Genomic DNA, 14370 nt, shown 5'->3' with positions numbered 1-14370 from the left:
CTTTCTCCGCCTGGATGGTCGACCACTCTTATGGCAGAGAGAAAAGTGTCAAAGGACCCACTGCAGTCTGTGCTGCCATTTTTTCTAGCTTAGGGCCTAATCGGACCCAGGAAAAGGAGACGCATACTATATATACACCATCCATATAGGAACACACACACCTTCCCTTGGGAAGGCCTTGGAAGAAGCATAGGAAGCTCAAGGTAAGGCGCAAGGTGGACTATAGCTGAGGGACCTGAGTTTGTCTCCAGCGCTTATTGTAATGGAACTAAAGGCTAGTCTCAAGATTATAGGTGGCTGTCCCCACTGTGCAGGCACAAACACGTGGCCATACCCCTCTCCCTCCAAAGCACATATGACCCCCACATTCTCCTCTGTGCTGTTGTGCACCCAACTTCCTTTCCTCCTCTTTCCTCCCTGGCCAGTATCTATACTTTGAGTTCTTAGTGGAAAAGAGTTGTCTCTTAGAGCCGAGGAACAGAAGACCAGTTTCAAGGGCTTCAGAATTTCCCCTGCCTTCTGTTTGTGGCTTCTCTGATGTTAGGAGAAGAGGTATCTGGAGGTCCCAAGGAAAGGGACAAAGAGGGACTGTACCCTGAAACGGAGGGAGGCCTGATTTAGGAAGCTGAGCTGAGGTGATTGCCCATAAAAGTGTGGCCGCAGCATCTGGAGAAGATTGGAACCAGATGTTCCAGGCTGGGGGCAGGGAGGGCGGCAGGCAGGAACAGCAGCTCTGGTCAGGAGGAGGTTGGGCTGTGTGTGTGTGGGGAGCAGTGGGGTAGCGCGTGTCACTCTGGAGAGAACACCTGGCTGCCCTCTTCCCCCCAGTTCTTCAAGCAGGCGCCACTGTTTTTGCAAACTGGAGCAGCCAAACTTTTCACAGATTTCAAAATCCGCCTTGTGCGTAGGGACAATCAGGCACAGGGTGGAACTTGGGATGTACCCAGAAAGGCTACCAGCCGGCCAGAAATATGTCCTTGCTGCCCCACAGGCTCCTCCTTGCTACAGGCTAGTTATCTTCCCCCCTGGCAGAAACCAGTGTTCCCAGAGGTGTGTATTCAGACCAGGGGCAAAGAGCAGGGCAGAATGAGGAGCTTCTGGCAGAGAAAGCCTGATCATGAAGACCCTACTATTGGCCAGAGTGACAGGCTGCCTTCAGAGAGCACTTCCTTCCTTCTCCTTAACCACGTCAGGTGTTCCTGCTATTAGCATGATGGTATGACACGACCCAGTCTTGGAGAGGTTAAATGAGTCATCCAACATCACACAGCACTGGCAGAGAGAACTAAGGTCCGACAATGTGTGGCTAATGTTGAAGCTTGGGTCCTTTCTGCTTCTAAGAGTCTGAGAGGAAAGGAGAGGGAAAATGATAGAGAGAGGCAGAGTTGGGTGCCCAACTTTTCTGATTTGACAGTAGAGGCCACGGTGGGCTCTGAGTTCCTTGGAAAGATTCCCAGGGGCTTCCCCAGACTGGGCTGCATTCTGGTGGCATTAGAGATGGGCTGCCTGGTAGGGTTTCTTGACTGTCTCTGACTCTAACAGGCAGGGAACTGGCAGTAGGTAGCAGGTTTAGGCAACAGACAAGTAGAAGTGAATCATCTGGTCAGTGTCTTTGGGGTGTGCTGGCCTCACCACCAAGGACTGAGAGGTGCTCCCAGGCAGCACAGTTGGGAGGCTGTGTGACTTGCTTCGCTCCTCCTGACTCTGGGGCTGGAGGTGGAGTTCCTCCCTGACATTTCCATAGCTGAATATTTAGGTCCTTGGGACACTCATGGAGACAGTAAAGGAACCACTGGGCCTTCCAATCCCCAGTTGGGATCTAACGCCCTCTTTTGGTGTGTCTGAAGACAGCAGCGGTGTACTCACATACATGAAATAAATAAATCTTTTTAAAAAACGAACACTTATTTAAAAAAAAAAAAAATGTTTCCACATCCTGCAGTCAGCTTGGAATAGTTCCCTAAGGAGAACGCTTCTCTGCATCCCTCTCCTCCATCATCGTCTTATTCTGGTATTGTGCCCTTAAAATCCCCTTCATCCCCTGCCCCTCCTTCCCCTCCCCCTCCCTCACCATCACCCATGCTACCATTGGGCTACCATTGCCAGACTGCAACAGTGACAGAGACCCTCAAACCAGCTCCAAGGACCTGCTCTGTGCTCCTTCTTCACCTCACATCTACTCCACACTCTTGGAACCCATACTGCAGCTCTGGTCCTCCACAGAAGGTAGGTCTCCATGATGCTCTGCACCTTCTGCTATTGGCACAACGTCCCCTGTTGGTCACTGCCCGGAACTGAGACACTATAGCTCCACTGGCTGTCTCTGATGGGCCCAGAAGAGTTCTGGAGGCTCACTCTAGAGTCCTCAGAGGAATGCGAGTCTTCTTGGGTGTTGGAGTCTTAGGACACGTGCCTGGGAAGTCAGCACGGGTAAGTCATCTGCCTCTAGCCACGTTACTGTTGTTGTTATTCATGAGAACCCACGCCCATTCCCTCCCCCACCCCCAGCGTGGAAGAACACATGCATCTCAGTGGCTGGAAGCCTCTGGGACTAGACAAGGTTGTGATCTTGGCTCCTCTGGGCATATGCCTTAAGATCTGGGATTGTGTTCCTTTGGATTTTATAAGAACCTGGAAGGCTGGTAGGGAGAACTGTGACCACTGACTCCATGTTCTTTCCTGAAGGAGTCGGTCAGTAGGTGATCAGAGAGTCTGGGAGATGCCAGGTGACTCCCATCATTCAGGAATCCCTCACTTCTGACAGCCCTACAGGCTGTGTTGAACATCCCTACCACAGAAGGGGAATTAAGGATAAGTGATAGCACCTCTGGGCATCTCCTGTATACATGCAGGTCTCCAGAGTCTCATCTATAGGTGTCTAAGAGGGATGGCTTCAGGCTGTCAGGGAAGCATTTGGTGTTCTGGAAGGGCCTGCGCATGCCGTCTACTTTCCACTACTGTTTTCTGAATAAAAGGCCTATATGAGGTCCACCGTGCTATGCTGCTCCCTAGGGGTGGTCCAGATGGCCTGGTAGAGTGCCTACATCTGCCACAGGGAGCAGCAGGGAGGAGCTTGGGACTGATGGAAGAATCCTAGCCTCTCAGGGAGTCCTGCCTCAGGGTAAGCCACTGGCTTCCTCCAGCATCAGGGTGTAGCTAGAATGGGGAGAAAAGCCTTGTCCCAGTTCCTTTCCCTGTGAGATGCCGGCAAAAATTCTAGAGAGAGCCTCCTTGGGAAGGAGGGGGCAGGGTTCTCTCCTGGCTTCTCCAGGCTCTAGTCTGGGCCTCACTGTTGGCAACAGCAGGGAGGAGGAGACTGGACAAGACAGTACCCTTTGTCGCCTGGGGAGAGGGGCCCAAGGAGGAATGTCTACTCAGTGACTGCTGAACTGTCCTGGCTACCCTCTCTGAGTAGAGGAGCCCCAGCTGGCACTCAGGGGACGGGTCAGGGACGGACCTGTCTCAGCTGATGTAGGCCTTCCACTTCTAGTGGCCTTGCCAGCTAGACATTCTCACCCCCTCTTTTCTCCCTCCTCAGACCAAGAGACAGAAGAGCCAGATGGACAAACATACCCTAAGCCTCTTTTATATGCCTCCTCCCTCCTCCAGACAGCCTCTTTATAGAATGTTCTACTCCTGTTGTGTGGGAGAACTATAAGCAGTGTGTGTGTGTGTGTGTGTGTGTGTGTGTGTGTGTGTCCACCCCAGTGCGAAATCACACCCTTAGGGGTTCTGGAATGTTGAGAGGGAAGGGCAGCCAGCAAAACCAGGTGTTTTGGCTCCATACTGGCTTCAGACACCCAGCAAGCTATAACATCTGGAAGAAACCACCACCATGTCCCTCCCCCATCACAGACAGCATCTGGCACAGGATATTGGCTGTAACACTTGCTGTTTATTGGCTGGGGTGCCCTGGTGTGGCTGACAAGCCAGTGGGCCTAAAAGAAGCCCTGTCTTATTCATCCGCTCCCTCCTCTCCAACTCCCCACCACAGCTCCGAGGCAATACCCAGGAAGCATGGAGGTGGTGGGGTCAAAATAAAACCAAATTGAGGTTGGAGAAGGGACAGGAAACGTACGTTATAATGAAGATTAGGGACACCGGCTATACACAATACAGTGTGTAGAGACAGCAGGGGGGGCCACAAGGTCCTGCACAGAGACTGTCTTACCCCAGGCAGGGCCCCAAGGAGGAATGGTCACTTCAAGTGTCTTGGTGGAAGATCCGGTGCCCTGGCCCCATTGACGAGAGGCTGTGGGGAACTGGCTTACAGAGAGTCCAATTCCCCTACCTCTTGATGACACCCGGCCCACTGGCCCTGTAGGTCCTGGTGCCTGGGGGTGAGGGACAATGTGTCACCAACTGCCTGTCACCCTCGTTGTCCAGTCTGGGTGATCGAGGGAAGCAGGACTCCAGTTCCCGCTACCAAGCAGGGGCGGAGGTCACTTCCTACTGTGGAGTGTGTCCTGGAACTTGGTGCTTGTGTACCGCAGGTGGAAGCCTTTCTTGGAGATGGTGTCATCAGAGTGGAACTTCACCAGGACAGAATCTCCGGCCGAGTACACTTCCTCAGGAGGCTGCCAGGGAGAAGGGTAGGCATGAGGAGCTGGGATGGGACTCAGCTTGCTGGCTTCCCTTCCTGAGATCCCTGGTGTCTCAAGATTCCCCATGAAGCAGGTGGTGTAATCACAGCACTCAAGAAATGGAGCCAGAAGGAGAGCAGTCTGGGCTCTCTAGTGAGAATGAGACCACTTGGTTGGTGTGTGTGTGTGTGTGTGTGTGTAGAGGATTAGAGGGTGTCATTCTTCAGGTGCCAATCATAATTAAGTAATTAGTTAATTAGTGAGATAGGATCCCACTGGCCTGGAACTTGCTACATAGTTGGCCAGTGAGCCCCAGGGGTCTGCCTGTCTCTGTCTCTCTGGTGCTGGGCTTATAAGCACATGCCACTCAAAGAGGATGGACCAGCCCTTCTCTGTGTACTAGGCTAGGCAGGGAGCCCAGATGTAGGCTCTGCTGTCCTTCACCCATTTCTACTCCTGCCCCAGTTATGGTTCTAGACCCAACTTTTGCTCTGACTTCAGACCCCAAAGAGCTGCCTCAAGGCAGGGGCCAGGGACTGAGGGAGACATGCAATGCCATTCTGAGGTGACTTTATGCCCTGGCCCTCCAATCATAGAAGGAATCATCCTCCACCGCCTTGAAGACATTTTCAGTAACTGTGCCAAGAAGAAGCCCTGCCTGAGTTCCTCTCCTACATCCCCACTGCTGGCCCCAGCCTGGGGATGTTCCTGGAAGAGCCACCCCCCCACCCTGAATACATTTCATTTGGTGTGTGTCTATGCAGGTAGAAAGCAGTAATCTAACAGCCAGGGATGCCAGAGACATAGGCAGGCTGAAGGCTATATACATAGCAACTCCCCCACAGCCTGCTGCTCCTTGGCCCAGGCTCCGCTTCTCATGCTACTGCAGCTCAGCCCCTAAGGAGAGGTCTAGACAGTGCTGGGCCTGGCGTTGAGACTGCTCCAGGGAAATTTAGCCTTTCCTGGGGCAGCAAATGAGAGGTGAGAGAGGCAGGAGCCAGGGGCTGCATCAGAGTGTCCCTGTGAGCATGGCTGAGTGTGAGCGTGGATACGTGTGAGGGAAACGGTGAAGGATGACAGAAGGGAGAAGGGAAGGAGAGGGGGGCAGAGAAGGAGGAGGGGAGCAAGAGACTCTAGTCTATTACTGAGAGGAAAATAAATGTATCCATGGGCTGGGCCCAGCCTTTTTTACAAACCTGCCAAATGATTGTGCCCACAACTCAGACAGATCCTCTAGACAGACTCGGAAACAACCCCTAGGGGCCTGCTTGGATAGAAGCAGGAAAGGCTTTAGGACACAGTGGGCTCTCACCAGGGGAAAGAGAAAATGGTGTGGCTCAACCAGTCTAGCGAGAGCCTAGCTCAGGGCTCTTGCTTCAGATTCTGGCCCTAACCTCTGTCCCCCATCCCCCACCAGTTGAGCCCTGGGAAGTGGTGGTGGTGGGGTCAGGGGTTGAGTGGTTCAGGAAGAACCTTATCACTTCCATTTCCAGATACACAGTTCTGCAAGCCAGACCAAACTGGTCCCAAGGGAGCCTAAATCTGGGTGGGGCCCAGGCCAGGGGTTGTAGAAACTTCTGGAAAGGATCCTAGTTCCCTGGATAAGGATAGCCCAAGGTATGATGACATCTGTGAGTGCCCCCAGGTTTCCCATATTAGCTTCTGCAGAGGCTGGGCAAGTCCTTCCACTCAGCCTAGTACCCCAGGTCTCCAGGGATGCCAGCTGCATCAGTGCTGGGGGTTAGGGTAGGGTTCAAAGGCAATATAGGGTGACAAGAGTGCTCACCCCAGAGCCACAGTAGCGCCCCAGTCTAGGAGCCGTGCTGTCATAGCCATCGAAGAGCTCCATGTAGTCGTAGCCACAGTCAGTCTCCTCCTCTACCTCGAAGGTCTGGAACACCAACTCCACGCCATAGCCTTCCTCGGCCACAATGACCCACTCGCAGTCTACCCCTCCGGGGTAGTTGTTATCACCGAACTGGGCATGGGAATAAAGGTCTTTGGTCTTCACATCTGCCCGCACTTGGCCCCCACACTCTGCAGGGGGTGGATGACAAGATTGATCACCACTGGTGACTGATCGACGTGATGATTGATCATAAGGCTGACCACCAGTCCTGTGCAGTACCACCCTGAACCAGAGAGACAAATTCCCACTACAGAGGCCATGCGGCCAGTGATAGGTGGGATTTGGCTTAGCCTCAAGCAAATGCCCTGCTATGACACCTCTGGATAGAGACCCAAGGAGGAGGCTAGGGGACATTCTAGGGTGAGACCCTAAGTAAGAGGTAGCCTAGAGCAGTGGTGTCGGGGAAGGGTCAACTTTACTTGAGAAGGAACTGTTCCTAGCTGAGTCCCTCTAGCTGACAGCTGTCGTGGAAGAACATGGCCCAGCACCGTCAGACTTTAAACTTACAGAGAAAAGCTATACATTTGGGGTTTGTATGTGAATTGGTTTTTAAGGGTTGACTCAAGTTTAAACAAACAAACAAACAAGCACACACCAACCAAATAACAAAAAAAAAAAAAAAAAAAAAAAAAAAAAAAAAAAAAAAAAAAAAAAAAAACCAAAAAACAGAAAAACAAAAAAACAAATAAACCCCACTATGCCATGGTGGCTCAAACACCGAGGTTTGCAAGCTAGATGGAGTTCCAGCCTCTGGGTTGTGGACTTGTGCTGGGCAAATGGTAAGCCAAGCAAGCACTCTCCTCTGTGTGTCCCTGGACTTCCTCTTACACCCTAGGGTCCGTTTCTGTGGAAGAGGCAGGAAGGGAGCCTTAATGGTGGCAAAGGGAAGGGTGGGGGTCTGTGGACCTACCAGTTCTGGGATGCCCAGGACCCACAATGAAATCCAATACTGATATCCTTTGCGGGCCTTCTGGCCTTCCAGGACTGGTCTCCCAGGACTGGTCTCTAAGCTTCTCTCTGCATCCCCACTGCCATCCCCATATACTCCCTGTTCTAGTCAGACCAGGTGACTTGCTGTCCACTTGTGTGTACCCTGAGCCCTGTTGGAACTTTGCACCCTCCCCTCCCCCAACCCTGTGGAACGACTCTACCAGCTCCCTCAAGTCAGTTTCTTTCCTGTTTCTTTTTACCCTCATCATGTGTGTTGTTTTACACTGCAATCATCAGTGCCTGGCTTATCTCTCTGCTGGACTCAGAGTTCCTGGGGCAGGCAGGGTAAAGGCTGATTGACTGCTACCTGGTCAAATAAGCAAATGCAGAACAAGCTCCCTGTGGGCTGGGATTCTCCTGCTAGGCTAATCTTCTGACCAGCACTTAGAATGATGCTCTCCTCGTCCCTAGGTTCCTTAACGGTGCTTCCTCTGATTGCTGTCGCGGCACCCTGTCTAATAACCTTCATAATCCCTATGACTTCTTCCCCATCCCTTAGTGTTCACTCTGATGATCTGGTCCTCAGAACACAATATTGGCCCTGGGGCTACAGGGGTCTGCTCTATGGACCCTCAAAGGCTCTTTGTAAACTCAAGGCCAGAGTTGGCAACCAGAGTCAGCAGTGTACCCAGACCAAACATCAGTGTAGGGGTGTCGCCTAGCCCAAGGCCGGCCTCACCTGTGGAGTGGGATGCCTGGAAACCCTTCCTCTGTACCGAGTTATCCGAGTAGAAGCGCAGGAACATGCGGTTGCCTGTAGCCAGGACGGGCTCGGGCTTCTTACTGCCACAAAATCGGCCAAGGACCGGTGCCTTGGCATCACGGCCATCAAACACCTCCAGGTGGTCATAAGCACATTCAGGCTGAGACTCAATATCCATCTCCACGAAGGTCTGGAGGATACAAGAAAGGGGTCCAGATTAGAGGCATGGGTAGGGCAGCTAGGAGGAAAGAGTCCTCAGATGTCTGCACCTCTGGCCTCCAGCTCATATACTACCATGGTTGAAACCCAGGTCTGTGGGATGATGCTAAGGGAGGACTTGGGATGTCAGAGGGAGGACTCAGGAATGGGCAGTGTCAGAGACATCCCCCGAAATATAGTCAAAAGAAAGAGGGCTCCTGTTCAAGTCTTGTTTCCATGTGGATGAGTATGCCCCAGGCTCAGCCAGTCCCCCCCACCCCCAGCCAATACCTTGGACTCACACAGACTGCAGAAGCAAATGGCCACATGGCATGGGGGATCAAGGTGTCCATACAGAGTGCCAAGTGGTATCTTACCAGCTTTACCCGATGCCCAGGGGTGCTGGAGATAGCCCATGTACACTCCTTCTTGCTGGGGTACTTGTCAGGCCAGTTGGGGCTAGTGATGGTGCCACTGGTGGATGTCACTTTGTGTTCACAGCCGGCTGTAGGATATGAGTGATAGAAGGGGATGACCAGGGACCTCCCACTCCAGTGCCTCCTATGAAGAAGGAATGCCCCTCTTGCTCACTTCGTGGCTCTGCCTCTTATCCTCCATTCACAAAATGGAGGATTTTCTTCTTCACTCAGTTACCCATTCAGGAGAGAATTTACTGACTCGGTTTCTAATGAAGCCTTGGTTGAGACACCGAAGGGCATCAGAGAGGTCCACTACCCTTTTGTGACCACCTGGCCACACCACTTCTGTCCAGCTGTCACACTCTTCCTCCACTCAGCAACCTGGGAACCTTTGTGCATTGTGAGGCTCTGTCATCTTTTGGGCCCCAGTGGCCTCCGTAGTCACCAGTGACTTGGCACCTGACTCAGGCATCCCCAAACTCCACACCCACTTCCATCACAGGTGACAGCAACAGACAAGTGTCACCACCCATTACTGCCTCTCTGACTTCTGATTTTCTCAGTTCTTCTGGTTCTCATTACCCCTTACAACCTCACTCTGGGTTTCCCCAGCATGTTATCTATCACTCTCTTGCATTTTTTCCCAGCATGCTTAGAGGTCCCTAAGTATCCACACGGGATTTGATCTAGAACCTCTCACAACTACCAAAATCCACAATGCTCAAGTCTCTGTCTCTCTTTCTCTGTCTCTCTCTCTTTCCTCTCTCTCTCCCCCTCTTTTCCTCCCTCCCCATCAATCTTACATAGCTCAGGATGTTCTTGAACTTCTACTCCCCTGCCTCCATCTCCTAAGTGCTGGATTACTGGCATGTGCACATCATGACCAGTTTATATGGCTCTGGGAATCAAACCCAGGGCATTGTACATGCTGGGCAAGAACTTTGAGCTATATTCTCAGCTAACCCTGTGCACTTTAAATCTTGGGGGGTCTTTATCTCATATTTAACGTAATGTAAATGGGTTTTTGTCTGTCTGTTTGTTTGTTTAGATGGGGTCTTTCTACATAGCTCACACAAGGCTTGGACTCATAATCCTTTTGGCTCCTGAGCACTGAGGTTAAAGGTGTGTACCACCACATTCAGCAGTCAATGTACTGCACTGCTTGAGGAATAATGACAAGGAAAAAAAAAAATCCGTGCAACATTAATACAGATGGACCCATCTAACTGTATTTTCAGATGGAGGTCGCTTGAATTCAGGTCATGGACCCATCACCTAGACGTCTGTCGTCTGCCACAGTATAGACCAGCTGGCTGTCCTCTGCATCTGGACTATATGGCTGATCACCAGAATGCTGACATACTAGAAAGCCCATTCAGCTGGGCCTGGTAACATATGCTGCGATTCCAGCTACAAGGGAGGTCAGGGCTGAAGGATCACAAGTTCAGCTATAGAGTAAGTAAAAAGCTCAGGCAATTCAGCAAGACTTTCCCTCAAAATAAAAAACAAAACGAGATCTGGGAATGGAGCTCAGAGGCAGAACACTCGCCCAGGATGTGTAAGGCCCTACACTCAATCTCCCATACAAAGCAAATGCACAAATAAACAAGAGGAGGATTCTAGAGAGATAGCTCAGTCAATAAAGTGTTTAACCAGCCAGGCAGTGTCACACATATTTAATTCCAGCACTTGGAAGGCAGAGGCGGTGGATTTCCGAGTTCAAGGCTAAGCCCAGTTTACAGAGTGAATTCCAGGACAGCCAGAGACACACAGAGAAACCCTGTCTCTGAAAAGTCAAAAACAAATAAGTTCTTGCCATACAAATATGAATACCAGATTCAATCCCCAACATCCACATAAAAGCCAGGTGTGATACCACACACCTAAAATCTCAGCACAGGTGGGGCAGACACAGGGGGATCCCTGGAGTTTGCTGGCCATCTAGTTTAGCCAAATCATAGGGCCCTAGGCTCAGTGAAAGAACCTATCTCAAAAAATATGGTGGAGAGTGATTGAGGGAGACTCCTAATGTCAACCTGTGGCAACCATATGTAACCTCCTTCCTACCCCACACATGCCTGAACACATACACAGACAAAATAAATAAACAAATACAAAGTCCATGTGTGGTGTCCTGCCTCCCCAGGGATCCCAGATCGTTAGATCCTCATTACCTCTGTCCCTTGCCAAATCTATCTATCAGTGACTGTCCTAAACCTCCAGCCTGATCAATCTACTGTCTCCAGTACCTTCCCTCCCAGCAGCAGACCAATCTCCTTCCTGAGGCATGAAGAAATGAGGCTCTCAGATGAGAACCCTCATTGCCTCTCCTTCCCTCCCATCCTAGGGCTTCTGAGAAAATGTAATGCCTCCCTGAAGAAACAGACTGTCCTTTTGGAAGCCAGTGTTCACTGCTGCCAGAAGCCAGGGAACACTTACACAAAGAGGACCACCTTCTCCCAGTTCTGGAGCCCATGAACCTCTGAGTCACTCTCCCATGTCTCTTGCTTTCTTCCCAGCTGATCTCCTGGATATCTGGGCACATTCTCATCCTCTATCTAGAGCAACTTGGATTCCACACAAAGCATGGCCTCCCAAACACACATTTAAAAGCTGATGCTTACCGTGCAGGTGCAGGCCGGCCTAGTCTACGGTGTGAGACCCCCATTCCAAAACAAAGCAAAAGCCAATGATCATGACCCATGAGCATACAGTAGTGGAACCTTTAGGGACAAGTATATGATTTAGATCTAAAATGTCCCCTATACACTCAAGAGATAAAGGTTTTGTCCCCAGTGCAACCATATGGCTTTTGTACTGTCACTGGATCAGGAGGGATCTGATCTCATCTATGGATTAATCCACTGATGTGTTTATAACAGAACAGACTGTTGGGAGGGAAAGAGGTGTTGGAGACTCTTAGAGGTTGAGTCTGGAGAAAGAGCACCCTTCTAAGGTTGTGTCCTTGAAGGGTACATACCTTGTTCCTGGTCACTACTGCCTCTTTTCTACCTCTCTGCTTCCCCATACCCTTCTGTGTCACCATAAGTTAAGAAGCTTTGCTCCTCACTCTATCATGAACTCCCTGCTAGGATTTTGGCCTTGCCTGAAGTCCAAAACGATGGAGGCAAGATACTATGGACAAAACCCTTCCTGGGCCAAGATAAAACTTCCCCTCTTTAAGATGTTTTCTTCAGATAGTTTTTTTGGGGGGTGGGGGTGGGGATCCAAGACTTGCTAATACAGAAATCAACCAGTCAATGTGCGGTGGGGTTGTCAAGGGAAAAGAGACAGGTAGACACAGACTACACATAGACCAGAGTCAAGGTTCATCTAACTCTTGAGTTTCTCTCTCTCTCTCTCTCTCTCTCTCTCTCTCTCTCTCTCTCTCTCTCTCTCTCTGTGTGTGTGTGTGTGTGTGTGTGTGTGTGTGTGTGTGAAAAACCTGCCTCTTTGCTGTTGTGTGTGGCTGTCCCCATCACTCACCTGCAGCTTCTGGTGGCCACTCTGCCCACCCTACCTACACATCAGCTTTTCTTCTCTGCCTCTCATACATGCCCACATCTCTCCTCAGGCTGGGTGCCATCTCTGTGCACATGCCCCCAAAGAACCTTTAGCAGAATTAGTTCCTCCATGGGAGCCAGGCATGAGGCCTGATCTGCCATTAGCCTACCTCCAAGGGAGGAATCGCGAGTGTTTCTAAGTGAGCCAGAAGGTGAGCTGAGCTGAGGAGCAAGCCACCATCCTTTCTATCGAAACTGTAGAAGGAGAATGTGGTTTAGAACAACAGAGGATTGGCTTCAGCTAGCTGAGGGCAGCAGATGCTCTGTGAGTCAAAAGTGTGGTACCCGGGCACCCTCAGTGCTTGGTGGAAGCTCTCAGCTTCACGCAGCTTCATCGTCAGGTGCTTCAGTTCTCTTAGTTCTGCTCAGAGCTTCTTATCCTGGGCTGTTCACTTAATGACAGCTAAGAGTCACTTGTTAGGGACTATCTCGGTTGAGCAGAATAATAATAGCAACACAGCTCAGCACTCGGAAGAGGAAGAGCAAGGTTTTGTTTGTTTGTCATGCAATGAATGAAGAAACAAGCTCCAAGGGGTTAAAATGATTCACCCCCAGTCACACACTTAACAGTAGAGGCAGGTTGTTAGGCGGTGGGGATTGCAATTGCTCAAGCCGGTACAGGGCACAGAATTCAGGAGCCAGAACAGTGTTGTATCATGTCCACAGAGGCTTTTTGTGTTGGGAGGGGAGACGCCTTTAAATAGTCTGAACATCCCTTATGCAAAATGCTTGGGACCCGAAGTGTTTGCAATAGAGGAGAGTAGGTAATGGGCTATAAGGACGGCACTCAAGTCTCAGCCAAATTCATTCACGTTTCATATATACCCTCTGAACGTGGCCCAAAGCTATTTCTTAAATTTGTAAAATTTGAGACTGAAAAGATGGCTCAGTGGTTAACAACACACACTGCTCTTTCAGAGCGTCAAAGTTCAGCTCTCAGAATCCACATTGTTTCCAGCTTCAGGAGAATCCAATGCCCTCTTCTGGCCTCCACTGGTAACTGCATCCATGTGCACATGCATGCCCCCAACCCCCAACTAAAAAATTTAAAAATTCTTAAAATAACTTATTATTATTATTATTTGGAAGCAAGAGGGCAACTCTCTGGAGTTGGTTCTCTGCTTCCACCTTTATACAGGTTTCTAGGGATGAACTCAGGCTGAGCCGTCTTGCCACTCCCTGAAAGTATTTTCCATAGAATTTTTAGTATGCCTATGATTTGATTACAACCAATCACATGAGGTCAGGAGTAGAATTTCCTATTTATAGCATCATGATAGTGTTCAAAAAGTTTCAGATTTTTAGAACATCCTGGATTTTGAATATTCAGGTTCAGGTGTTTATCATGTATGTATATTCAGAACTCTAGCATCGGAGAGTGGTAGCCCCACTTGGAGTCCCCAGGGTGAAAAATGTGACTGCTCCAAAACTCCCCAGTCCCATTCTCTTCTAGGAATGAGCATGATCTTCATTTTGCACAGTAAAAAAATGAATAAGCAGGCCACTCAAGGGCACGCAGTTACCCAAGTGACAGATCCAGGCCAGGCCACCTTGCTTCAGAGTCTGTGTTCTTAGCTGCTATCTTATCTGTTCTGTGTCAGAGGAGGCCATAACAAACAGAAAGTCTTGGATTCAGGGGTTTTGTTTTTGTTGAGGGGTGGGTACAGGGCTATATATCCCTGGCTGTCCTGGAACTGACTTTGTAGACCAGGTTGGCCTCGAACTCACAGAGATCCATCTACCTCTGCCTACCGAGTGCTGGGATTAAAGGCATGTGCCACCACACCCAGCCTAGATTCAGGTTTTAAGAGCCTAGAAATGGACTTTCAGCATCAGTAGACTCTTCAGATATGGACAAGGGGGGAGAGCACCTGTGCCTGTGACCTGGGTACCACAGTGAGGGAGGGTGATGCACGCACCACACGGGAGGTGCTAGCTTTCCTTTGCTCAGGATGGAGATGTCTGCATGGGGATGTCTCTGGGCAGTGTGAGGTGCCTGGCAAGC

The 14370-nt window shown here is 50.4% G+C and overlaps 1 protein-coding gene across 2 annotated transcripts in view; it reads right to left on the bottom strand.

Moving 5' to 3' along the window:
* Positions 1–3875: 3875 nt before the first annotated feature.
* Bmp1 (bone morphogenetic protein 1) overlaps positions 3876–14370 on the bottom strand; it is a 44683-nt gene continuing 34188 nt past the window's right edge. For both annotated transcript variants that reach the window (XM_034497038.2, XM_034497039.2), the window contains 4 exons: positions 8761–8888; positions 8162–8375; positions 6370–6620; positions 3876–4577 (listed from right to left, as the gene is read on the bottom strand). In XM_034497038.2, the coding sequence (XP_034352929.1) occupies positions 4443–4577; positions 6370–6620; positions 8162–8375; positions 8761–8888 (728 nt within the window). In that variant the 3' untranslated portion in view covers positions 3876–4442. The remainder of the gene's footprint in view (positions 4578–6369; positions 6621–8161; positions 8376–8760; positions 8889–14370) is intronic.

This window comes from Arvicanthis niloticus, chromosome 3, assembly GCF_011762505.2.
Source record: "Arvicanthis niloticus isolate mArvNil1 chromosome 3, mArvNil1.pat.X, whole genome shotgun sequence".
NCBI lineage: Eukaryota > Metazoa > Chordata > Mammalia > Rodentia > Muridae > Arvicanthis > Arvicanthis niloticus.
Note: the sequence above shows the minus strand (reverse complement) of the source record. Positions and strands in the feature narration are given on the sequence as shown.